We start from the raw sequence: 24,814 nt of genomic DNA, 5'->3' as shown, positions 1-24,814 counted from the left end.
GTGATGACAAGGAGGTCCCCGCTGCTGCTTCCTTCTGTGAGCTGTTAGAAGAAATTGATGCATCTGAGGAGAATGATGATGAGGAGATTGATGTTTTGTGGGTGCCCAGTAGAAGAGAGCAAGAGGAGGATAGTTCAGATGGAGAGACGGAGAGTCAGAGAGGCAGGAGGAGAATAAGACTTAGAAGAAGCAGGGAGGACAGCTCGCAGGGAACAGTAGGGCAACAACATGTATCGGCACCTGTGGTCAGCCGGCCAACGCACCCGCCATTGCCGCCAACGCCGCCGACTTCTACTTTTACCCCCAGATTGCCAGCCTCAAAAAGGTCAGCAGTGTGGGATTTTTTTAATGTGTGTGCCTCTGACAAAAGCGTTGTAATTTGCAATGAGTGCAGTCAGAAACTGAGTCTTGGGAAGCCCAACAGCCACATAGGTACAACTTCTATGCGAAGGCACATGAACGGCAAGCACAAAGCACTTTGGGAGCAACACCTCAAAGGCAACAGGCAAACTAAAAGCCACCCTCCTTCTGGTCCAGCATCTTACTGCTCTACCTCTGCTGTCCTTGACCCGTCTGAACCACCCTCCACTCCGCCTTCCACCTTGACCACCAGTTCCCATTCCCAGTCATCTGCCCCCAGCCAAGTTTCTGTGAGGGCCATGTTTGAGCGTAAGAAGCCAATGTCTGCGAGTCACCCCCTTGCCCGGCGTCTGACAGCTGGCTTGTCTGCACTCTTAGCCCGCCAGCTTTTACCATACCAGCTGGTGGACTCTGAGGCCTTCCGCAAATTTGTAGCAATTGGGACACCGCAGTGGAAGGTACCCAGCCGCAATTTTTTTTCAAAAAAGGGAATACCACACCTGTACCACCATGTGCAGAGCCAAGTCACCGCATCTCTGTCACTTAGTGTTGGGCCAAAGGTCCATATGACTACTGACGCATGGTCCTCCAAGCATGGTCAGGGCAGGTATGTCACCTACACTGCCCACTGGGTGAACTTGGTCATGGCTGGGAAGCAGGAAATGTGTGGCTCAACAACGACAGTGGAGTTGGTGTCACCGCCACGGATTGCACGCGGTTCTGCCACCACCTCTACTCCTCCTTCGCTCTCTACCTCGTCTTCTTCTTTTTCTTCGTCCTCTGCTGCTGGGTCCTCCTCCTCCTCCACACCTGTGCACCCCCAGCTCCCCCTAGGCTATTCGACGTGCCAGGTACGCCGTTGTCATGCTGTCTTGGGGATGACGTGCCTGGAAAGCAAAAACCATACCGGATCTGTACTCCTGTCATCTCTGCAGTCACAGGCCGATCGGTGGCTGACCCCACACCAACTGAAGATCGGAAAAGTGGTGTGTGACAATGGAAGCAATCTGTTGGCAGCACTGAGACTGGGCAATTTAACACATGTGCCCTGCATGGCACATGTTCTGAATTTAATAGTACAACGTTTTGTCTCAAAGTACCCAGGATTCCAGGACGTTCTCAGGCAGTCCAGGAAGGTGTCGGCCCATTTCAGACGTTCCTATACAGCCATGGCACGCCTTGCTGACATTCAGCAGCGGTACAACATGCCAGTCAGGCGTTTGATTTGCGACAGCCAGACTCGCTGGAATTCAACGCTCCTCATGTTGGAACGTCTGCTGCAACAACAAAGAGCCGTCAACGAATACCTGTTTGAACTGGGTGGTAGGACTGGATCTGCAGAGCTGGGGATTTTTTCCCCCGTTACTGGGTGCTTATGCGCGATGCCTGCAGGCTCATGCGCCCTTTTGAAGAGGTTACAAATATGGTCAGTCGCACCGAAGGCACCATCAGCGACCTAATACCCTTTGCTTTCTTCCTGGAGCGTGCCGTGCGACGAGTGACAGATGAGGCTGTAGACCAGCGTGACGAGGAGCAGGAAGCGCACGATTTCTGGTCGGAATCACCAGAACGAACCCAGGCACCTGCTGCAACGCAGGGAGAGGTGTCAGAAGTGGAGTCAGAGGAGGAAGGTGGCTTTGTGGAGGAGGAGGACCAACAGGAGCAGGCTTCCCAGGGGGCTGGTGGTGACCTTTTGGGGACCCCTGGTCTTGTACGTGGCTGGGGGGAGGAGACCGTGGATGATGCAGTCCTTGATAACGAGGAAGCGGAGATGGATACCTCTGCATCCAACCTTGTGAGAATGGGGTCTTTCATGCTGTCATGCCTGTTGAAGGACCCCCGTATCAAGAGGCTTAAGGAGAAGGACCTGTACTGGGTCGCGACTCTACTAGACCCTCGGTACAAGCATAAAGTGGCAGAAATGTTACCAACATACCACAAGTCTGAAAGGATGCTGCATTTACAAACCAGCCTGCAAAACATGTTGTACAATGCTTTTAAGGGTGATGTCACTTCAGGAACTCATCAACATTCCAGGGGCAGAGGTGCCAGTAATCCTGCCACGAGCGCACCTGCAAGGACAAAGCACTTTGGCCACTCTGTAACGTCAGACATGCAAATGTTTTTCAGCCCAAGGCAGCGGCAGAACACTTCGGGATCCACCCTCAAAGAACGCCTCGACCGGCAGGTAGCCGACTACCTGGCATTAACTGCAGATATCGACACTCTGAGGAGCGATGAACCCCTGGACTACTGGGTGCGCAGGCTTGATCTGTGGCCAGAGCTGTCACAATTTGCCATGAACCTCTTGTCTTGCCCCGCCTCAAGTGTCCTCTCAGAAAGGACCTTCAGTGCAGCAGGAGGGATTGTAACTGAGAAGAGAACTCGCCTAGGTCACAAAAGTGTGGATTACCTGACCTTTATTAAAATGAATGAGGGGTGGATCTCGGAGGGTTACTGCACGCCGGAAGACTTGTTCTGAGTTTCTGATTCTGACTCCCCATGCAGCTGTCCTTCTCTGCACGCCTCATGACTCCACATACAGCTGTCCTTTAGCGTCCTCCTCCCTCCACCACCGTTACAAACTAGGGTGCAAACCCTACTGGTTTAATTTGAATCCAGGTAAATCTGGCCTCTGTGCTTCAGTGGCTGCGACCAAAAAAACCAGAATATTTTCAGCATTTATATGGCATATTTTTTCTGGCCTCTGTGCTTCAGTGGCTGCGACCAAAAAAACCAGAATATTTTCAGCATTTATATGGCATATTTTTCCTGGCCTCTGTGCTTCAGTGGCTGCGACCAAAAAAATTGAATATTTTCAGCATTTATATGGCATATTTTTTCTGGCCTCTGTGCTTCAGTGGCTGCGACTAAAAAAAACAGAATATTTTCAGCATTTATATGGCATATTTTTCCTGGCCTCTGTGCTTCAGTGGCTGCGACCAAAAAAATTGAATATTTTCAGCATTTATATGGCATATTTTTTCTGGCCTCTCTGCTTCAGTGGCTGCGACTAAAAAAAACAGAATATTTTCAGCATTTATATGGCATATTTTTCCTGGCCTCTGTGCTTCAGTGGCTGCGACCAAAAAAATTGAATATTTTCAGCATTTATATGGCATATTTTTTCTGGCCTCTGTGCTTCAGTGGCTGCGACAAAAATAAATGAATATTTTCAGCATTTATATGGCATATTTTTTCTGGCCTCTGTGCTTCAGTGGCTGTGACAAAAAAATGAATATTTTCAGCATTTATATGGCATATTTTTTCTGGCCTCTGTGCTTCAGTGGCTGCGACTAAAAAAAACAGAATATTTTCAGCATTTATATGGCATATTTTTCCTGGCCTCTGTGCTTCAGTGGCTGCGACCAAAAAAACAGAATATTTTCAGCATTTATATGGCATATTTTTCCTGGCCTCTGTGCTTCAGTGGCTGCGACCAAAAAAACTTATATTGTTAGCATTTATATGGCATATTTTTCCTGGCCTCTGTGCTGCAGTGGCTGCGACAAAAAAAATTTATATTGTTTGCATTTATATGGCATATTTTTTCTGGCCTCTGTGCTGCAGTGGCTGCGACCAAAAAAAACCAGAATATTTTCAGCATTTATATGGCATATTTTTTTCTGGCCTCTGTGCTTCAGTGTCTGCGACAAAAAAAATTTATATTGTTAGCATTTATATGGCATATTTTCCCTGGCCTCTGTGCTGCAGTGGCTGCGACAAAAAAAAAATTAATATTGTTTGCATTTATATGGCATATTTTTTCTGGCCTCTGTGCTGCAGTGGCTGCCACAAAAAAAAATTAATATTTTCAGCATTTATATGGCATATTGTTTCTGGACTTCTGGTTCAGTGGCTGCGACAAAAAAAACATAATTTTTCAGGAAAATACACATGCCTAATTTTTCAGGGTTCTGCAACAGTGGCAAAATCGCATCTTTTATGGTCACCGCAGGTGATCAATAAAGTAGACCAAAACTGGGCCCACACTGCAGAATCAGTGTTTTTTGGTTCGCTTCACTGTACATTGAATTACCTCTGCCTGACCGTGCACGTGCGCACAAGCACGGTGACTGCTAAACACACCACTACAGAAATATTGCCACCAACAGGATGAACATCCTGGAGGTGACAAGCAACTAGTAATTAAAAACTATTATTTGCTCACTTGACGGTATCATTCATTAAAGCTCTTTGCGTCTTTTTGCGTTGCAGTAAGCACCGCGTTTCGTCTTTGCGTGTGAACAGGCTGTAACTTTTACACGACTTGATTGGCATGTAGACGCCGGACGTTTTAAAGCATTTTATTACACAGGTTTAGAAATGTAGTGTGATTTCTGCCCTTTACAGCACAAAACGCAGCGCTGTGTCAACAATGGATTTTTTAGAAACATTTTTGCCCTTGATCCCCCTCTGGCATGGCACTGTCCAGGTCGTTGCACCCTTTAAACAACTTTAAAATCATTTTTCTGGCCAGAAATGTCTTTTCTAGCTTTTAAAATTCGCCTTCCCATTGAAGTCTATGGGGTTCGCGACGTTCGCGAACCGTTCGCATTTTTGACGCAAGTTCGCGAATATGAACTTTTTTTCCGACGTTCGCTACATCCCTATTTTTTACATGCTTGTGTTGCTCTCCAACTTATTTTACATTTTTTTTAAAAAAAAAAAACACGTCTGAATCCAGAATCCTTTGTGAAAGATTTGGCCGAAGACGGAACCAAATCTGAATCCTAGTTTGATTATTATTATTATTATTAACATGAATTTATATAGCGCCAACATATTGCATAGCACTGTGATTATATTAATAAGGGAAATATGTAGGAAAGAGAACCGTGAGGTTCAAATTTCTTGACTTCTTAGTTTGTGTGATGAAAAGTCACATGATTTTTTGGATTCGGATTCGGTTCGGCCAGGCACTTGGATTCAGCCAAATCCAAATCCTACTGAAAAAGGCTGAATCCTGACCAAATCCTCAATTTGGTGCATTACTCGAAGAAAGTCATAGCAAGAGAACAGAAGAAAAAGAAATACTTATCGGTTAAGAGTAAACTTGTATTCAAAGTGTGATCTGTAAGCTAAGACCAAACAAGCTCGATAGACAAAGGGAGATGTTCAGTGTCTTACTGGGATTCCAGCAGCCCACCCAAAAACCTTAGACTTAGACCATATGAGCAAACCTCCAAACTCTTCATCCTGCTGTCCTCACTCAGCCTCATTATTCTTCTAGATACTTGTTTACATACTTTAATATTTCCTGCCATCTATTTATGTGATTTGTTTCCATATTGAAATATGGAATGGCCATAAAATAGGCTAAATTGTTAGGAATATGGGGGCCCACTAACACCTGGGCCCACCAGGAGTTTTCCTGGTATCTTGATGGGCCAGTCCAATGCTGCTTCAATTTTATAAGATCTCCGGTGCTTGCCTGGCAGCTTGACATATTCAGCTATGCATATTCTGACATAAATGATGAATTAACAGAACTGAAAAACAGTACAAGCAACAAAATATTTTGAATTACAGCTTTGGGCCTCACTAACTACAGTATATTTTCTGATAAAATTTGCATTGTTCCCTTGAGGGTCTCGCTGTTCTCTTTGTTGCTGCAAATACATAAACGTATTGTTTTCTCATTCTATTGCCATTCTATTGTCATCTATTTCCTAGAGAGAAAGTACTGGATTTTGAAAAACAGCTGGGGTGACAATTGGGGAGAAAAAGTAAGTCCAATAATTAGGGTTTGTGATAAAAATATGTTCTGCCAATTTTAATTAACACATATGTAACCACAATGAGAGCTGCTCACTTACTGAAAAATGCAGTACACAGCAACAAGATACAATTCGCAAGATTCAAAACATGATTTTGTGGTTTATCACAAGTGAATATTTGTATAGTTGTCATATTGGTGTGTAGGCAGCCATCTCAGGTCATTTTGCCATTTTGCTGTTCTTATACAGTATCTACCAGGGAGCTGTTATCTGGTTACATTCCAATTGTTCTGCTGATGGGGGGAAGGAATGGGGGGATCAGTAACGTAACTAGCGGGGGGCGGGCCCGGGTGCGGGATATGCAGCCAGGACCCCCCTCCATACACGATTTTCAGGCCACTTACATCGGTGCGTGAGCTGCCGGGGGCACTGAGGGGGTGTGGGCCCTGGTCCAATCGCAACCCCTGCTCCACTGTTAGTTCCAATGTAATCTCTCCTACCGCACACCTGTCGTTCACCAATCTTGCAACTGGTGGTGCATTTCTTTCGTTGACCCGGCCGGGTCCCTTAGCAACGTATGTGTATAGTAAATGGATCCACACACACTCTGGTTAATGCAATCGGGGAGTATCCCATTTTATTTAGCCACCAAACATTCAACGTTTCGGGGGGAACACCCTCCCTGAAGGGAGGGTGTTCCCCCCGAAACGTTGAATGTTTGGTGGCTAAATAAAAGGGGATACTCCCCGATTGCATTAACCACTGGTAGTTCTGCCACTGGGAGTGATATCACTCCAACTTGCAGTACAGCAGTGAAGAGTGACTGAAATTTATCAGAACAGAAGTCACATGACTGGGAGCACCTGGGAAAATGACAATATGTCTAGCCCCATGTCAGATTTCAAAATTAAATATTAAAAAAATATTTTTTCTCTTTTGAAAAACAGATTTCAGTGCAGAAGTCTGCTGGAGCAGCACTATTAGCTGATGTGTTTTGAAAAAAAAACATGTTTTCCCATAACAGTATCCCTTTAATGCTGGTGTGTAAATGAGAAGCCGTGGGGAAATAAAAGTTTGCGCATTAAGCAAAATCTACCTCTGGGCCCACAGCCACTGGCTTCAATTATGAAAAATCTTTTTCCCTTATTTGTTGTAATGAGAAGTCAGTATGCTTATAATTACAGTAATGATGTGCTTGCCACAAAAGTCAACAGATCATAGTTATTGGAAATCTGATAATTCATTTATAATATACTTACAAATTGAACCGGCAGTCAGGGACACTGAAACGTGTTGTGGAAGATGAAGATGTCGTGGACGTGTAAAAAGCCAACAATAATAACATGGTACAGCTATTTTGCAAGTGGTTAACATGTTTAGGGAGTTCATTGTTCCTTTCTCAGAGTCTGTATGCCTGTGTAATGCACAATTGTGTTTTTAAAGATGAAACAGTTAATGCATTTGGTGCACAGCCCACCCAGTAAACCAATAAAAAAGGTGTGACTGTAAGTACCAGATACTTCCGTTATCTTGCATCACCTTTTGTTTTTGTTCAGTTATAATGAATCTTTATAATCAATGTGGGAGGAGAGCAGGTCACCAAGCTCCTCGCACCCCAATTAATCCCCATGTTCAGTGAGTTTTATTTAGGTCAATTTAGCAATATTTGGGCCCTTAATTGAATTTGCTATGGGACACAGTGACATCTAGTTATGCCATTGTAATAACAGTAATGATCCATTCATCTTATTCTTTCTTTCAGGGTTTTTTCAGGTTGCGTCTTGGCTCAAATGCTTGTGGCATTGCTGAATACCCAGTTTCTGCCATTGTGAATACCGGGACATTCAAAAGACACCTTTGTCCACCTTAAAATCACATCTCTTTTCCTGCTTGCATGGTAGATCGTGGGATACCGTGGGATTTGTTTTCACAGCTATGAAACATATGAAGATGTCTACCTATGAAACTAATAAAAATATTGTCTTATAAGAGTGAGGTGCATTGTTGGATATTGCTGGTTTAGGTAATCATTCAGTATGACAAATCCTGTGCACGATAAAGGTGTTTTAGAGATACCATGAAATAGAGGAAAAAAAGTATTGTTTAACTGCATCAGGCAGGGCTGGGCCAAGGTAGTTTGGCACCCTAGGCAAGGGCTTCAATCAGTGCCCCCCCCCGTCCTGCATTACCATTTCAGCCAAAATATTGCCCCAAAAATCTGTACCTGTGCAAGCCACTAGCCAAAATATTGCCCCATATCTGTGCCAGACAGCAGCCAAAATATTTCCACCAAAATAGGGCCTGTACCAGACAGCAGCCAAATAATGCCCCATATCTGTGTCATCAAAATATTGCCCCCCAAATATGTGCTAGGCCAGAAGCCAGCAGCAGCTAGAATATTGCCCCTGATGATCTATACGTGTGTGTGCCAGCAGGACGTAGAAAACAAGCCCAGCAGCATTCACCAGGACTGACTTTCAGTGTGCACAGGTCACAGGTCACAGTGGCCCAGCGGTCTTCAATGCACGCCAGGTACCACACCGACGCGCCAGCTCAGCTCTCTGCGACTGCCTGCTCAACGTGGTGTGCTGTTGAAGCCAGCATGCGTTGCTTCCTAAAGAACATGCGCCACAGTGAGTTGAGAAGAAGCGCAGAAGACTCCACATTGAGTAAGAGGGAGGTGGGGGCTGCAGCGCTGCTGGAGTCAGGTGATCGCCGATGCGCTACAGATTAGTTGAAATCACACACGGCCACACAGTATATTTAATAAAATTAGATGCAATTAAATAAGGGTTTATTTCCCCCTTAACGTGCGCCCCTCTATGATTGCGCCCTAGGCAGCCGCCTACTCTGCCTACCCCTAGTTCCAGCCCTGGCATCAGGTTGCAGAAAATCAAGAAAACCTCCATAAAGGAGAAGAAAAGGCATAATCATTGGGTGTGCCAAATTGTTACTCCCCCCCAGTGATTATAATTGCTTACATGAGACTAAAGCTGGCCATCGATGTTGAGATTTTTAAAAGATCAGATCCTCATCGTGAGACCACGATCTTCTCGGAACGATCGTACGATCCTATGAATTTACCATCAACTAAAAAGACCAATTTGCCAGGAAAACAAAGGGTAGCTGCCTGCTTAGCCCTGCAAACATAGATAAATTGCACTGGGACCGACAAAGATTTTTTGACCTGGCCAATTTCCTGACAGATGTTGTGTGAAAAATCGTAAGATGTATGATCGTTCGAATCCCACTAACCGCACGATAATTTCGAAGGATTGGTCAGATTTCCCTAAAATCGGTCGTTCGGCATAAAGAATCGTCGCGTCTATAGGGAGCTTAAGGGCAGAGACACACAGTCAGATTCGAGGAGATTAGTCGCCGGCTAGAATGCAAATCGCCGGTGGGATGGCACTCGGAGCACTTCATTTTCCGAAGTCGCCCGAAGTTTCCTTGTGAGGCAACTTGGGGCAACTTCAGAAATCTCAGCGAAGGCAGGAGAAGGCAGTTTGAGGAAATTAGTCGCCCAAAGAAGAGGAGATTTGTTGCCAGGCGACTAATCTCTCAGAATCTGACCGTGTGTCTCTGCCCTTAAAGGCTGGTGCTGCTGTTTAGTAATAATTGCACTGGTCTGGGGTACTATTATAACAGTTCCATGTCACCCTCTTCTTCTTTCTGGCCTACATAGAGGAGGGGCTGATAATGGAAGCCAGTGTTAGTCACTCCCTGTTTTTAAACCACACTCATGTTACATAGTTACATAGTTAAATTGGGTTGAAAAAAGAAAAAAGTCCATCAAGTTCAACCCCTCCAAATGAAAACCCAGCATCCATACACACACCCCTCCCTACTTTCACATAAATTATATATACCCATATCTATACTAACTATAGAGTTTAGTATCACAATAGCCTTTGATATTATGTCTGTCCAAAAAATCATCCAAGCCATTCTTAAAGGCATTAACTGAATCAGCCATCACAACATCACCCGGCAGTGCATTCCACAACCTCACTGTCCTGACTGTGAAGAACCCCCTACGTTGCTTCAAATGAAAGTTATTTTCTTCTAGTCTAAAGGGGTGGCCTCTGGTACGGTGATCCACTTTATTGGTAAAAAGGTCCCCTGCTATTTGTCTATAATGTCCTCTAATGTACTTGTAAAGTGTAATCATGTCCCCTCGCAAGTGCCTTTTTTTCAGAGAAAACAACCCCAACCTTGACAGTCTACCCTCATAATTGAAGTCTTCCATCCCTCTAACCAATTTAGTTGCACGTCTCTGCACTCTCTCCAGCTCATTTTTATCCCTCTTAAGGACTGGAGTCCAAAATTGCACTGCATACTCCAGATGAGGCCTTACCAGGGACCTACAAAGAGGCATAATTATGTTTTCATCCCTTGAGTTAATGCCCTTTTTTATGCAAGACAGAACTTTATTTGCTTTACTAGCCACAGAATGACACTGCCCAGAATTAGACAACTTGTTATCTACAAAAACCTCAAGATCCTTCTAATTTAAGGATACTCCGAACACACTGCCATTTAGTGTATATCTTGCATTTATATTATTTTTGCCAAAGTGCATAACCTTGCATTTATCAACATTGAACCTCATTTTCCAGTTTGTTGTCCAGTTTCCCAACTTAGACAAATCACTCTGCAAAGTGGTAGCATCCTGCATGAAACCTATAGTTCTGCACAATTTAGTTACCACAAGACCATGTCTACATTAATGGTGGTAGCACAACAAAAAAACAAATGGTTGGTGCTCACTGCAGGGATATCACTTATCACTCATATATGATATATGTTAAGTCATATTAAGACATACCCTTAAATCCATATGCCTCATCCTCCACTGTGGATAATACAGCACCCCCAGCACATGATTAAACACCTTAGGGGCCCCTAACAACAATTCAAATCCTAACAAACCCCTACCAGGCTTAAGTTCCACAGGCAGAGCATGACACACACACAGGGAGCATAGGGCAGAACAGAGCAGGAGACAGGGAAACCTATCAGGAACACTCTAAAATGTACTACATACAGAAACACAGTGCTGGTGCCCCTCCAGCAGTTTGTATGAAGTGTGAACAGGTGAGCAATGTGGGCACTTTCAGTCTGAGTGTCAGGTGTGAACAGTACAGGGCCTTAGGGTGTGAACAAAAGAGGTGTCATAGGTGTGAAAAATTCAGGGGGATTACATGTGTGAAAAATACAGGAGTTTATATTACAGTATATAGGAATTTAAGGGTAAACATTGCAGGGGCCAGTTGATCTCTGTAATGATACCTTTTAAAGTATACACATTGTAAGCAGACACAGCATGCAGACTTTCAACACAAGGGGGGGGGGCGTGGGCTGCACTGTCCTAGATGGCTGCATAGTAGAATAAAAAGATGAAATTAGAACATTAATAGGAACAGTGAACATTAATAGGAACAAGAAGGTACCCTTACAGTAGTACCAGGGCTGTATTTACCATATAGGCACTTGAAGGCCAGTGGCTAGGGTGGCAGCTTTAAGGGGGTGGCCCTCAGGTGGCTATGCTGTAAGAAAACATTTAAGACAAAAAAAAAAACCATGACCGCTGCCGCATCCTTCCTCATTAAATCTGGCAGCAGTGAAGGATGGAGGGGGGTTGAGGGGGGGGGGGTAGGAGGTACATGCAGGCAAGCAAAGCAACCAGAAGTGACAAAATGTTTGTGTGTATCATGTTACTTCCATGCTTGTGTATTTCCACACAAACATTCTATGCATGCGCCAATGGTGGGGGCACACTGAGATTCAGCGCATAGCGTGGCACCAGACCAAAATACAGCTCTAAGTAGTACCCTGGCCCGGTGCAGTTTTCATTGAAGAGGATTACCATCCCAGAGTCTCATCTAAACATTTATAATCACTGGTGGGGTATCCCAAAAATTGGCACTCACCACTGACTATGGGGCAAATTCACTAAGCGACGAAAATGCACTAGCGACGGCCGCACTTCACCAGGTGTAATTTTGCCAGGGCTGCTCAAATTCACTAAAATCCGAAGTTGCACCCAGGGAGGTGAAAGGAAGCAATATTTCGTCAAGCAAAGCGAAGTTACGTTAGTGATGCCTAATTTGCATACGGTGCCAAGTACAATGGACGTATATGCAGCATAAACTACATTACACTACACAAGCCTGGTAATTATTCATTAAATAAAATAGAGGTCTAATATTGTGCTACACATGTGCCCACTGTATAGTTTAGGAGCCCTATGTTAGGAAATGTAGGGGGGAAGGAGGGTACCCCAAAAATTTTTTTGGTCTTTTTCAGCCTATCACCCTGAAAAATGTAAACTACGTCAGCGTTTTTTTAACTATTTTTGAAGATCCTCCTATCTACTCTATTGCAAGTCGACTGGTCTGAGGTGGCGAAATCAAGTCTGGCGCAAGAGGTAACGTTCAGTAAAATCCACAAGTTAGTGAATTAGCATAGTTACGTCCCTTTGCCAGAGCGCAACTTCACCTGGCGTTAGGGTGCGAAGTAGTGGTAGAGTATGTCTACTTCGCTAGCGAATTTACGCCAGTATCCGCGAAGTGCCAAAATGACATCACACTGGCGAATGTTCGCTAGCGTTAGCCACTTTGACCTTAAGTAAGTTTCCCCCAAGGTCTTTTCTTCTCCTTTAATGTTCATTAGGGGGTTGATCACAGTATAAACTCCTGATATACACTCCTCAATGGTATATATATATCTATATATTTTGTAGATATAGAAATTCCCTACATCTCTACACAGGGTTATACAAACAGACAGCCAAACATATTAAATCATATACAGAAACATGCATACATGGGAAAAAAGATAAAAAAAGATCCTTATTGTGATCTTCAAGGAAAAAGGTCTAATTTACAAAAATCGGGTCAAAGTGTGAAAAACAGGTGTAGAAAGGGAAGGCAGAATTCTGGCTCTTTAAATAACCTGCACACACTGTTTTCACCTTGTCTCATGACATGGCCCTTATATCAGGGTGGTCTAAGTTTTTATGGCAATTTCATTATATTTATGCATCCCTAAAACACCAGTTTTAAATTCTTGTGCAAAACCTACGTAGGTGTTTTACAACCTAAACTTGTTGCTACTTCCTGTGAAGGGAGGTGTGAAGATGGACATAGCAGACATTTAATGTGATCTTTCCTGTTGTGATCTTAAATTAAAACGTGTGAAAGACAAGGTGTTAAAATACGTGATAACTATAAATTGTGACAAGAGACAATATCAGTAATATGTTCATAAAAATTCCCCACCCGTACCAGATAGTGCAGAATAAAACCAACCATTTGCACATGATGGCAGGAAACCCCAAATGATCTAACTGTAGCCCCCCTATTTGCTATATGATAAAATTCAGACAACTGCTCAGTTCTGCTTAGTGCCCAGTTTAGGCTTGCATTAACATTGTATCTGTATTACAAACAATGAACAAGCTGAATTCATAAAATGTATACTGAGTGATATCACGTAAGTGTTTAGTGATGTCACTTGTGTATTATAAAAAGTAATTCACCCCCTACTTTAAAATGTAAGGATATCAGAAGTCACCTCAGAGGTTTGGCCCTGGCTTTATGATTATGGAATTTCATGGTCTTTTCTAATATCTATACCAAAAAAGAAAAGGGTCACGAAGGTTAACTCACCAAGTATAGGAGGATGTTCATGTGCACTGCCCTAAACCTTCAGCCAAGGGAACAGATCCAGACTGTATTGCAGTTGAGCAGCCCCTCAAGGACTAAATTCTCTTCTCTTTTTCATCTATCTATCTATCTATCTATCTATCTATCTATCTATCATCTATCTATCATCTATCTATCTATCTATCTATCTATCTTTAATTTGTCCCCTTCTGTCAGTTCATGTTTTTGACAACAATTGTCTTGAAATATGTTGAATCCCTTAATATATCTGAAGGTTTCAGGGAGGGTTGGAGATAATTGCCACTGGGCTAGTCATCACAGAGAAAGCTCCATAAAATCCAAACTTTGTTTAGTAAGATATGGTGACTCCATGCTGAAGGAAATTCAACTACTCCAGATAAGAGACTTCTTATCATCAGCAATACTGACACCTATGTCTGCTGTAGACAATCAAGCCAATAATAAGATACTGTTACAGAGACATTCTAAAGGGTGGGCAGGATCAGGACTAAAAACTGTGGAGCGCATGGAGAATAGGGAAGAAAGAAAGCACATCTCCAAGAAAACCATGACCTACGTATGGTGAGTATTTTAGGTTCTGGCTCATTTTAATGCATGCAGTAATATACTGTAACACATTTGTTTGATTACATCAGTTAAATCAGTGATCCCCAACTTGTGAGCAACATGTTGCTCAGCAACCCCTTGGATGTTGCTTCCAGTGGCCTCAAAGCAGGAGCTTATTTTTAAATTCCTGGCTTGGAGGCAAGTCTTGGTTGCATATAACCAGATGCACTGCCAATCAGAGCCACATACAGGCTGCCAAATAGCTAATCACAGTCCTTATTTGGCACCCAAAGAACTTTTTTTCACATTTGTGTTGCTCCACAACTCTTTTTACATTTGAATGTGGCTCACAGATATAAAAGGTTGGGGGCCCCTGCATTAGATGATATCTCCTTACCCTCAAGGACACCAGGGTTTTCGTCAAGTTCCCAAGCTCTTTTCAAATGTAGCCAACTAACTAAGGAACAACTGTCTATAACATTAAACTGGAAGTGCTCCATTATCTGAATCAAGCCATGCCTTTAGTGATGGAGGTGAGCAGCCCATATTGCTGTGTATGAAACTCCTTCCTATATGTAGAAGGGTATGAAGTATAATTCTGACTATGCTTGTTAAATCTACCTATTAGACAAAGGCAAAGTAGACAAACATTTGGGGTACATAAATGGGGTAGGGCTTATGTAAGTTCAGGCACTGAAAGTGGGAAGGTGGGTGGCATGTAAGTTCAGGACATTTGTACTACACTAAATTATCTCTGTAGGACATTAGAATAGGGATCTGTGGCCTCTTCCCAGACCTGCTCCCACAGTGTTGGTATTATTTCCCCTACTAGTCGGGGCAGATTTGTAATTCTTGGTGCTTTATAATAATACTATTATTAACATGTATTTAGTGCATCATATATTTCTTACTGTACAATAAATGGGGTTAAACAATGAGCATACAGATTAATATACAAAGAAACCAATAACCAACACGAAATCAGTACAAAAAGTGAAGAGGGTCCAAAAAAACTTCAATATAATTCATTTTTTTTTTTATTCATGCAGTATAATATTTCCTGATTGTAAATATACTACATTATTGTCACTGTGTAAATTCTTTAATGTCTTCCTCTTTTGTTTCCAGGTCCAAATAACTATTACTGGTGCTTATAGTTGTTGTGCACATAAGCTGCATCCATAGCCACTTTGTGGTTACGCATTTGTTTGATGTCAGTTTGATATAGTGTCAGTGATTTCCTTCTGTCACAGCTATTGTGCTCACTTTCAATTTTACATACTTGCTGCATCCACTTCTTTAGTCTTTCTTTGCCAGACATTCAACTGTGTTCCTTACTATGTCCCGTCTCTGTGCTCTCTGTACTCTGGTGCTTTCTACACTGCATGTTGTTTTTGGGAGCTCCGAAATGGTAATTGCTACTTCTGAATGCTTAGTGCATCTTTTCTTCCCATATCTTTTCTGTCTCCTCCATTTAATTTCTCCCCTTCCTAGAGCTTAAATCCCCATATATGTTTTCTAGGCTATTCATTATCGCTAAACAAAGTATCCTGCTCCATCTTCTTGCACTGCTGCCTATCTAATCTATTCCTTGCTCACACCTTTTTTCTGTAAATCATTACAGGAGCTGTTTGAGAATTTTATGCTTCAATATAACAAGAGCTACAATACCAGAGAAGGTAAAAGCTGTGGTGGTGTTTGGGGGTATAGGTGGGGGTGCTAAGATCATGGGGTAAAGACAGTTTATTGCTATTGTAATTCGTATTTTTTACAGACTTTATAATATATGTGCCATATTGTACCTTTTCACTTTTATTTCATAAATTCATTTTTTAACTAGTATGCCATTCTATACCTGTACAGATTTTCTTCTTAAAGGGGTTGTTCATTTTTGAGTTAACTTTTAGTATGATTTAGAGCAGTGATCCCCAACCAGTATGTTGCTCTCCAACCCCTTGGATGTTACTCCCAGTGGCCTCAAAGCAGGAGCTTATTTTTGAATTCCAGGCTTGGAGGCAAGTTTTATTGCATTAAAACCAGGTGTACTGCCAAACAGAGCCTTAATGTAGGTTCACATTCCACATAGGGGCTACTAAATGGCCAATCACAGCCCTTACTTGGCACCCAGGAACATTTTTCATGCTAGTGTTGCTCCCAAACTCCTTTTACTTCTGAATGTTGCTCACAGGTTGTAAAGGTTGGGGATCCCTTATGTAGAGAGTGATATTCTGAGACAATTTGCCATTGGTTTTAATTTTTTATTTGGGATTTTTAATAGCTCCCTTGTAGATATAAGAACAGAGCTAAGTAGTAAAAATCTAAGTCCCACTGTGGCTCCTTCAGTTACATTGAGTAGGAGAAACAACAGCCTGTCAGAAAGCAGTTCCATCTTAAAGCGCTGGCTCTTTCTGAAAGCACATGACCAGGCAAAATGACCTAAAATGGTGCCTACACACCAATATTACAACTAATAAAAATACACTTGTTGGTTCAGGAAAAACATTATATATGGTAGAGTGATGAAACAACGATGATTGGCAAATCTTTATTTAGAGTGCTGGACCTGTTTCTTTTATGAACAAGTAACATATTGTAAGTATAGAAAATAGCATAAATGTGTATTATATGCCTAAATTAGGGTCCAAAAATAATAGTTAATTGCTCAAATATATAGGGCTCATTTATAAGCACAGGGTGCCAAAATTGAGCATAGTCAGTTAGGTTGAAAAAAGACACATGTCCAAGTTCAACCTTTTGACTTTTTTTTTTTTTTAACCTGCCTAACTGCCAGTTGATCCAGAGGAAGGCAGAAAACCCATCTGGAGCCTCTCCAATTTGCCTCAGAGGGGGAAAAAATTCCTTCCCGACTCCAAAATGGCAATCGGACTAGTCCCTGGATCAACTTGTACTATGAGCTATCTCCCATAACCCTGTATTCCCTCCCTTGCTAAAAAGCCATCCAAACCCCTTCCGAATATTTAGGCAGAACCTCTTTTCTTCTAATCAGAATGGGTGACCTTGTGTCAGCTGGAAAGACCTACTGGTAAATAAAGCATTAGAGAGATTATTATACGATCCCCTTATATATTTATACATAGTTATCATATCTCCCCTTAAATGCCTCTTCTCCAGCATGAACATCCCCAATTTGGCCAGTCTTTCCTCATGGCTAAGATTTTTCATACCTTTTACCAGCTTAGTGGCCCTTCTCTGTACCCTCTCTAATACAATAATGTTCTGTTTGAGAGATGGAGACAAAAACTGTACAAAAACAGTATTTACTACACATGTACAAAGTGTAAAGAATCTTTGCTCAGGGTCCTGTGGATATTTGCACAATGCCCTCACGCAACCAGCAAAGTGCATAAAATGCATTTTTTGTACTTTGCAAACTGTGCAGTGTATTGTAAATAGGCCCTACTATTTCTACATCATAAAATGTAATATTCAAATCTCCTTACCCATGTGATGTGCACTAATGCACTAAATTCTGTGAAACAGACAATACAGGAACTGGATGGTGTTTTAACGAATGATAAGAACTAGACCCTATATTGTCACTCAAAATCTTTGATATATATAAATATATACATATATAGATATACAACATGTATATTAACACATACACTTCACCATAGTCACATCCTTAATAAACTTTTTTCATCCACAGAGTTTAAGTACAGGCTGGGCGTATTTTTAGAAAACCTGAAGGAGGCAAGCCGTCTGCAGAGTGAGGAGCTCGGTACAGCACAATATGGTGTGACCAAGTTTAGTGATCTCACAGGTATGACATCATTAACATACCTACTTCAACCTAAGTCCTTTACTATGGTGTTACTGTATAATCTACTGAATGTGACATCATCAACATTTTGAATTTAAGTCAACAAAGTTAAACTCATTTTTAACTGTGATTTATTTGCATACAGATGAAGAGTTTAGCATTTACCACCTGCCCACCAATATTCTACCCACTCCACCTTCTTTTAAACAACCAGAAGAGGTTCTTCAGCTTCCTCCCTCATGTGATTGGCGCAAAAAAGATGTGATTTTAAAAGCCAAACAACAGGTGAGATATACATTTATAATGGGTGCATACCAGTACATTGTGGTAGAAAACATGGTTTCTAATTTTAGCACATGGCTAGTGATGGGCGAATTTATTCGGTAGGTGCGAATTCTCTGTAAATTACCGCGATTCACCGCCGGCGAATAAAATTTGCCAGCAAAAATGCGCTGGCATCCATTTTTTTTGGACTCCGGAGCATTTTCGCCAGCGTAAGAAACAGACGCCGGAATTAAAAATGAGACGATGGCGCTGCTTCGTCATTTTCGCAAATTTTGAGAGAAATTCGCAAATTTTGAGAGAAATTCGCAAATTTTGAGAGAAATTCGCAAATTTTGAGAGAAATTCGCAAATTTTGAGAGAAATTCGCAAATTTTTCTGCGAACCAAAACGCCCCAAATTCGCCCATCACTACACATGGCATACGGTGGCAGATACATGTGACATTATCAGGAGGAGGACAATAATCTTTAATGAATTTATTAAAAATACTGACTTTATATTTATTGTAGTCACAGGGTCAGCTGAAAAAGTGTGGATACTAAGGCAAATGTGCAGGCGCAGCCCCTGCATCCAAAAATATCTCAAGCTATGAAATATAACAGGAACCATATGCAGTCACAGCATATAAGTAAATGGAACCACAAGACCTGTGAACTCATGCAGCATATATAGTATAGGAACTAAGTGACTCTCCATTCCACATAGCATACAGTATATAATAGCACGGCTATTGTCTGAGTAATACTGGAAACACTTGGACATTAACCTGTTACTTGCCAACCTGCGTAAATCACCCTGCTGATTTTGAATCTGTCAATAATTCTATATAGACTTATGCTATGGCAGTACTGACAGTTCATCAATGGAATGGGAGTATATAATAAATGTCAGGCAGAGAAATTATGGAGTTTGGCATTCTGGGAGGACATTTAAAACTTAAAGACTACTTGCAGATATGATTAAAATATTTTAAAGAGTATTTACTGCATTTTTGTTTACTAAATTTTCAAGTTGCTTTGAACGTTTTATCCTTTTCTAAATTTCTGGTTTTGAAAATTAATTTGTTTCATTTTCATTCCTCTCATATAAACTCTGTATGCTAGGTTGCCAAACTTCTGTTAATATTTGATACATTAGTATCATTCTCAGCAGAATTGGAGAAATGATAGCAACTAATGCATCAGTTGTAACAGATGCTCAGTGATAGAGCTTTATATATGTATACAGGTATGGGACCTGTTATCCAGAATGCTCAGGACCTGGGGTTTTCAAACTAACGGATCTTTCCATAATTTGTATCTTTATACGTCATGTCTACTAGAAAATCATATAAACATTAAATAAACCCAATGCTTGACTAGTTTTGCCTCTAATAAGGATTAATTATATCTTAGTTTGGATCAAGTACAATGTACTGTTTTATTATTACAGAGAAAAAGGAAATAATTTTAAAAAAAATTGAATTAATTGGATAAAGATGGAGTCTATGGGAAACAGCATTTCCATAATTCTGAACTTTCTGGATAACGGGTTTCTGGATAACGGGTTTTTAAAGAATGGATCCCATACCTGTATCAGTGTTATGTAATGATGAACGAATTTGTCACTTTTTACTGCAAAATTAACAAAACTGGGAAGTTAATTGAAGTCAGTTGCCATTCTTTGTTCGTGTTTTTCTTTCATTGCAACATTTTGTTTTTGTGGTTTTTCAAAAAAATTAGCTGATGGGAAAATGCTGAATTTTCGCAGCGAATCAATGTCTGGCACAACATATGGCTCATTGCTAGTGTTATGCTATATTCATGTTCAATTGATACAAGACATACTACATACACATTCCATGACTAAAAATTATAGTTAACAATATATTTTCTTACCAATAGCTATTACTAATGTGTTCTGTATTCATAAAAAGCAAGTATATAATGTATATAAATAATTATGTATGTAAAATACCACTGCTATCGACACAGGGGTAGGATATTTAAGTTCACCGTTTTACTATTCTCGAAGGTCCTAATAAAATCTGTCTTTTTTTTACAAGTTAAGGGGCAAAGTTGGCAACATTTTTATTCATTTGCAAATGTGTATAAGTGCTGCTGGGGGATCACTTAGAATGCTTTAACTTGATGGTATTTTTCTAAAACTAATTTTATATATATATATATATATATATATAAGTACTGTGGGATGACGGCACACCAAAAAAAATTCAACAAGACAAATCTTAGAGAATAAATAGGAGGTTTATTGGACTGAACCAACGTTTCAGTTCCTCACAGGAACTTTCATCAGGGAGTGAAAAGCTTTGTGCACAGTGAGACGCTTAAATTCTGAATATGGCGCCAAAAATGGTTGCTGAGCAACCATTGTGTTAGTGTAAACAACCCAGTGATCGTGCCACCTGGAAGTGAATAAAAATAAAAACAAAGCCGCCTGTCACATAGTTAGGAGTTCTTACCTCATTAGCCGTGGCCTGGGCCCTTAACCCCGCAGTGATCGTGTACCAATGGCCAGACACAGTCCCCGTCCAGGGTCCTGTGCGCTGTGTGTGACTCGCGGCTTGCAGGCGCGGAAGGGGCGGAGCTTAGTACGTAGTGCGCATACTTGCGCATTCCTGCGATTGGAGGCCATTCCGCTCGGACTGACAGCCAGGAGCTGTAACCAACGCTGCTAAAGATAGCAACGGTGGCGCTCCCCTGCTGTATCTCCCAAAGCCCAGGCCCTGCAGCGTTATGAATGTATGGTCTGCGAGTTAACGCTGACCAATACACCCTGCTGTAATTAGCCTTGTTGGGTTTTGTTTGGCCAATGCTTGCCCACATTTGCGCCTCTCACACAACATTAAGGGATACTGGGTCAGTGTCAGCCATAGGTCGACCAAAGAAGGGGCACAGTGTATCGGGGGTACTGCCCGTGGGTTCCTACTGCCAGGCTAAATCATGGGTAGGGTGACAAGGAAACATGGACCTAACGGCATAGACTGTGAACAAAGAAAGATTTAAGACATAAGGGGGAAATAACACAATAGCAAGAGACAATGAATATCAAGTGGCAGAACAAAATAGGTTATAACAGTCCACAATCAAGGCAAACAGTCCAAAAGTGGGTAATCATAGGTATGTTCATATGAAGCACCCCAGTGGAAGTATTTCGTTCAGACCTCGGGGGGATACAGTATCCAGCGTGTGTATCCACCTGGACTCCCTTCTTAGTAGGGCTTGTTCACGGTCGCCACCTCTTTCCAATGGAGGTTGATGGTCTATGGCCATACACCTAAACGTTGGGAGAGTATGTCCTTCCGCTAAAAAATGTTTAGCCACAGGTTGCATTGCTTTTCCTTCCTTCCATGCTTTGCTAATGGCAGAGCGGTGATTGCTGATTCTCTCTCGGAGAGTAGTACATGTTTTGCCAACATAGTATTTGCCACATGGACAGGAAATAATGTAGACAATGTATGTGGAAGTGCAACTTAGTCTCTCTCGAATCTTGATTCTTTTGCCAGTGTGTGGATGTGGGAAATCAGGGCCTGTCAATAAGCTTCTGCATGTTACACAATTTGGACATTTGTAGCACCCCAATTTCTTCTTCTGCGCCAACCAGGTGGGGTCTGTACTTATAGTGCCTTTGAAATCGGTGCGCACTAACAAATCTTTGAGGGATTTGCCTCTTCGAAATCCCATCATGGGTTTTTTGGTTGCATGCAGTGAAAGAGATTCGTCCATGTTAAGCATGGGCCAATGTTTGTTGATGCTGGTGGTAAGATGTTTTGATGCGGCTGAAAAGGTAGTGGTGAAAATCATAGGAGTATTTGTCTCAGTCTTCTGTTGTTTTCTAGACAATAGATCACTTTGCGTGTGTTGCAGAGCTTTATCCAACTGTGTGCATAATAACTCCTCAGAATAGCCTCTTTCAAGAAACCGACCAAACATGTCACGAAGTTGTGCTTCAGCTGTTTCTCTTATGTTATTGTTGCGTATTACTCTTAGGAACTGGGAATACGGAATTCCACGGATTGTGGCGGGCGGGTGGTTACTGGAGGCGTGCAATAAAGAATTGCGGTCCGTAGGCTTCCTGTATAGCCTAGTGCCCAATTTAGAGTCTTTGATGTAAATGTTTAGGTCCAGAAAGTCAATGTTGTCCGCGTGATGGTTGATAGTAAATTTAATAGGGCTATTTAAGTCGTTTCTAGGATTCTAGTCATGTGATCAGACGACTGAACGAGCTACACTGCATCCCTTCTAACAGCATACTAGTAACAATGGACGTAAAGAGTCTTTATACTGTCATCCCGCATGACCAGGGGATCCAAGCCTGCAGAGAAGCTCTTATAGCCGCACCACCAAACGCTGTACCCACAGAATTCCTCATACAACTTCTAGAAATGACTTTGTCCAGGAACTTCTTCAGATTTGAAAAGTCTTTCTATCTACAGGTGTCTGGGACGGCCATGGGAAGTGCATTAGCTCCTTCATATGCAAACATATACATGTTAAATTTTGAATGTTCCCAGATCCTTCCACTAATCGGTGTGTCTATACTGACTTACTTTCGCTATATCGATGATTTGTTCATGATCTGGGTGGACACACAAGAGGCCCTTCAGCGATTTCATCAACATCTAAACGACTTAAATAGCCCTATTAAATTTACTATCAACCATCACGCGGACAACATTGACTTTCTGGACCTAAACATTTACATCAAAGACTCTAAATTGGGCACTAGGCTATACAGGAAGCCTACGGACCGCAATTCTTTATTGCACGCCTCCAGTAACCACCCGCCCGCCACAATCCGTGGAATTCCGTATTCCCAGTTCCTAAGAGTAATACGCAACAATAACATAAGAGAAACAGCTGAAGCACAACTTCGTGACATGTTTGGTCGGTTTCTTGAAAGAGGCTATTCTGAGGAGTTATTATGCACACAGTTGGATAAAGCTCTGCAACACACGCAAAGTGATCTATTGTCTAGAAAACAACAGAAGACTGAGACAAATACTCCTATGATTTTCACCACTACCTTTTCAGCCGCATCAAAACATCTTACCACCAGCATCAACAAACATTGGCCCATGCTTAACATGGACGAATCTCTTTCACTGCATGCAACCAAAAAACCCATGATGGGATTTCGAAGAGGCAAATCCCTCAAAGATTTGTTAGTGCGCACCGATTTCAAAGGCACTATAAGTACAGACCCCACCTGGTTGGCGCAGAAGAAGAAATTGGGGTGCTACAAATGTCCAAATTGTGTAACATGCAGAAGCTTATTGACAGGCCCTGATTTCCCACATCCACACACTGGCAAAAGAATCAAGATTCGAGAGAGACTAAGTTGCACTTCCACATACATTGTCTACATTATTTCCTGTCCATGTGGCAAATACTATGTTGGCAAAACATGTACTACTCTCCGAGAGAGAATCAGCAATCACCGCTCTGCCATTAGCAAAGCATGGAAGGAAGGAAAAGCAATGCAACCTGTGGCTAAACATTTTTTAGCGGAAGGACATACTCTCCCAACGTTTAGGTGTATGGCCATAGACCATCAACCTCCATTGGAAAGAGGTGGCGACCGTGAACAAGCCCTACTAAGAAGGGAGTCCAGGTGGATACACACGCTGGATACTGTATCCCCCCGAGGTCTGAACGAAATACTTCCACTGGGGTGCTTCATATGAACATACCTATGATTACCCACTTTTGGACTGTTTGCCTTGATTGTGGACTGTTATAACCTATTTTGTTCTGCCACTTGATATTCATTGTCTCTTGCTATTGTGTTATTTCCCCCTTATGTCTTAAATCTTTCTTTGTTCACAGTCTATGCCGTTAGGTCCATGTTTCCTTGTCACCCTACCCATGATTTAGCCTGGCAGTAGGAACCCACGGGCAGTACCCCCGATACACTGTGCCCCTTCTTTGGTCGACCTATGGCTGACACTGACCCAGTATCCCTTAATGTTGTGTGAGAGGCGCAAATGTGGGCAAGCATTGGCCAAACAAAACCCAACAAGGCTAATTACAGCAGGGTGTATTGGTCAGCGTTAACTCGCAGACCATACATTCATAACGCTGCAGGGCCTGGGCTTTGGGAGATACAGCAGGGGAGCGCCACCGTTGCTATCTTTAGCAGCGTTGGTTACAGCTCCTGGCTGTCAGTCCGAGCGGAATGGCCTCCAATCGCAGGAATGCGCAAGTATGCGCACTACGTACTAAGCTCCGCCCCTTCCGCGCCTGCAAGCCGCGAGTCACACACAGCGCACAGGACCCTGGACGGGGACTGTGTCTGGCCATTGGTACACGATCACTGCGGGGTTAAGGGCCCAGGCCACGGCTAATGAGGTAAGAACTCCTAACTATGTGACAGGCGGCTTTGTTTTTATTTTTATTCACTTCCAGGTGGCACGATCACTGGGTTGT

The 24,814-nt window shown here is 42.2% G+C and overlaps 2 protein-coding genes across 2 annotated transcripts in view; both read left to right on the top strand.

Moving 5' to 3' along the window:
* LOC108705472 (cathepsin W) overlaps positions 1-8,071 on the top strand; it is a 31,623-nt gene extending 23,552 nt beyond the window's left edge. Inside the window, exons 10-11 of the mRNA XM_041590019.1 lie at positions 6,037-6,089; positions 7,843-8,071. Coding sequence (XP_041445953.1) covers positions 6,037-6,089; positions 7,843-7,950 — 161 coding nt within the window. The 3' untranslated portion in view covers positions 7,951-8,071. The remainder of the gene's footprint in view (positions 1-6,036; positions 6,090-7,842) is intronic.
* A 7,571-nt stretch (positions 8,072-15,642) lies between these two features.
* Positions 15,643-24,814, top strand: part of ctsw.L (cathepsin W L homeolog) — a 28,339-nt gene continuing 19,167 nt past the window's right edge. The window contains exons 1-4 of the mRNA XM_018242353.2: positions 15,643-15,728; positions 15,942-15,996; positions 17,988-18,101; positions 18,247-18,386. Of these exons, the coding sequence (XP_018097842.2) occupies positions 15,657-15,728; positions 15,942-15,996; positions 17,988-18,101; positions 18,247-18,386 (381 nt within the window). The 5' untranslated portion in view covers positions 15,643-15,656. The remainder of the gene's footprint in view (positions 15,729-15,941; positions 15,997-17,987; positions 18,102-18,246; positions 18,387-24,814) is intronic.

The sequence above is a fragment of the Xenopus laevis genome, chromosome 4L, assembly GCF_017654675.1.
Source record: "Xenopus laevis strain J_2021 chromosome 4L, Xenopus_laevis_v10.1, whole genome shotgun sequence".
Classification (NCBI taxonomy): domain Eukaryota; kingdom Metazoa; phylum Chordata; class Amphibia; order Anura; family Pipidae; genus Xenopus; species Xenopus laevis.
This window is presented reverse-complemented; position numbering and strand designations above follow the sequence as displayed.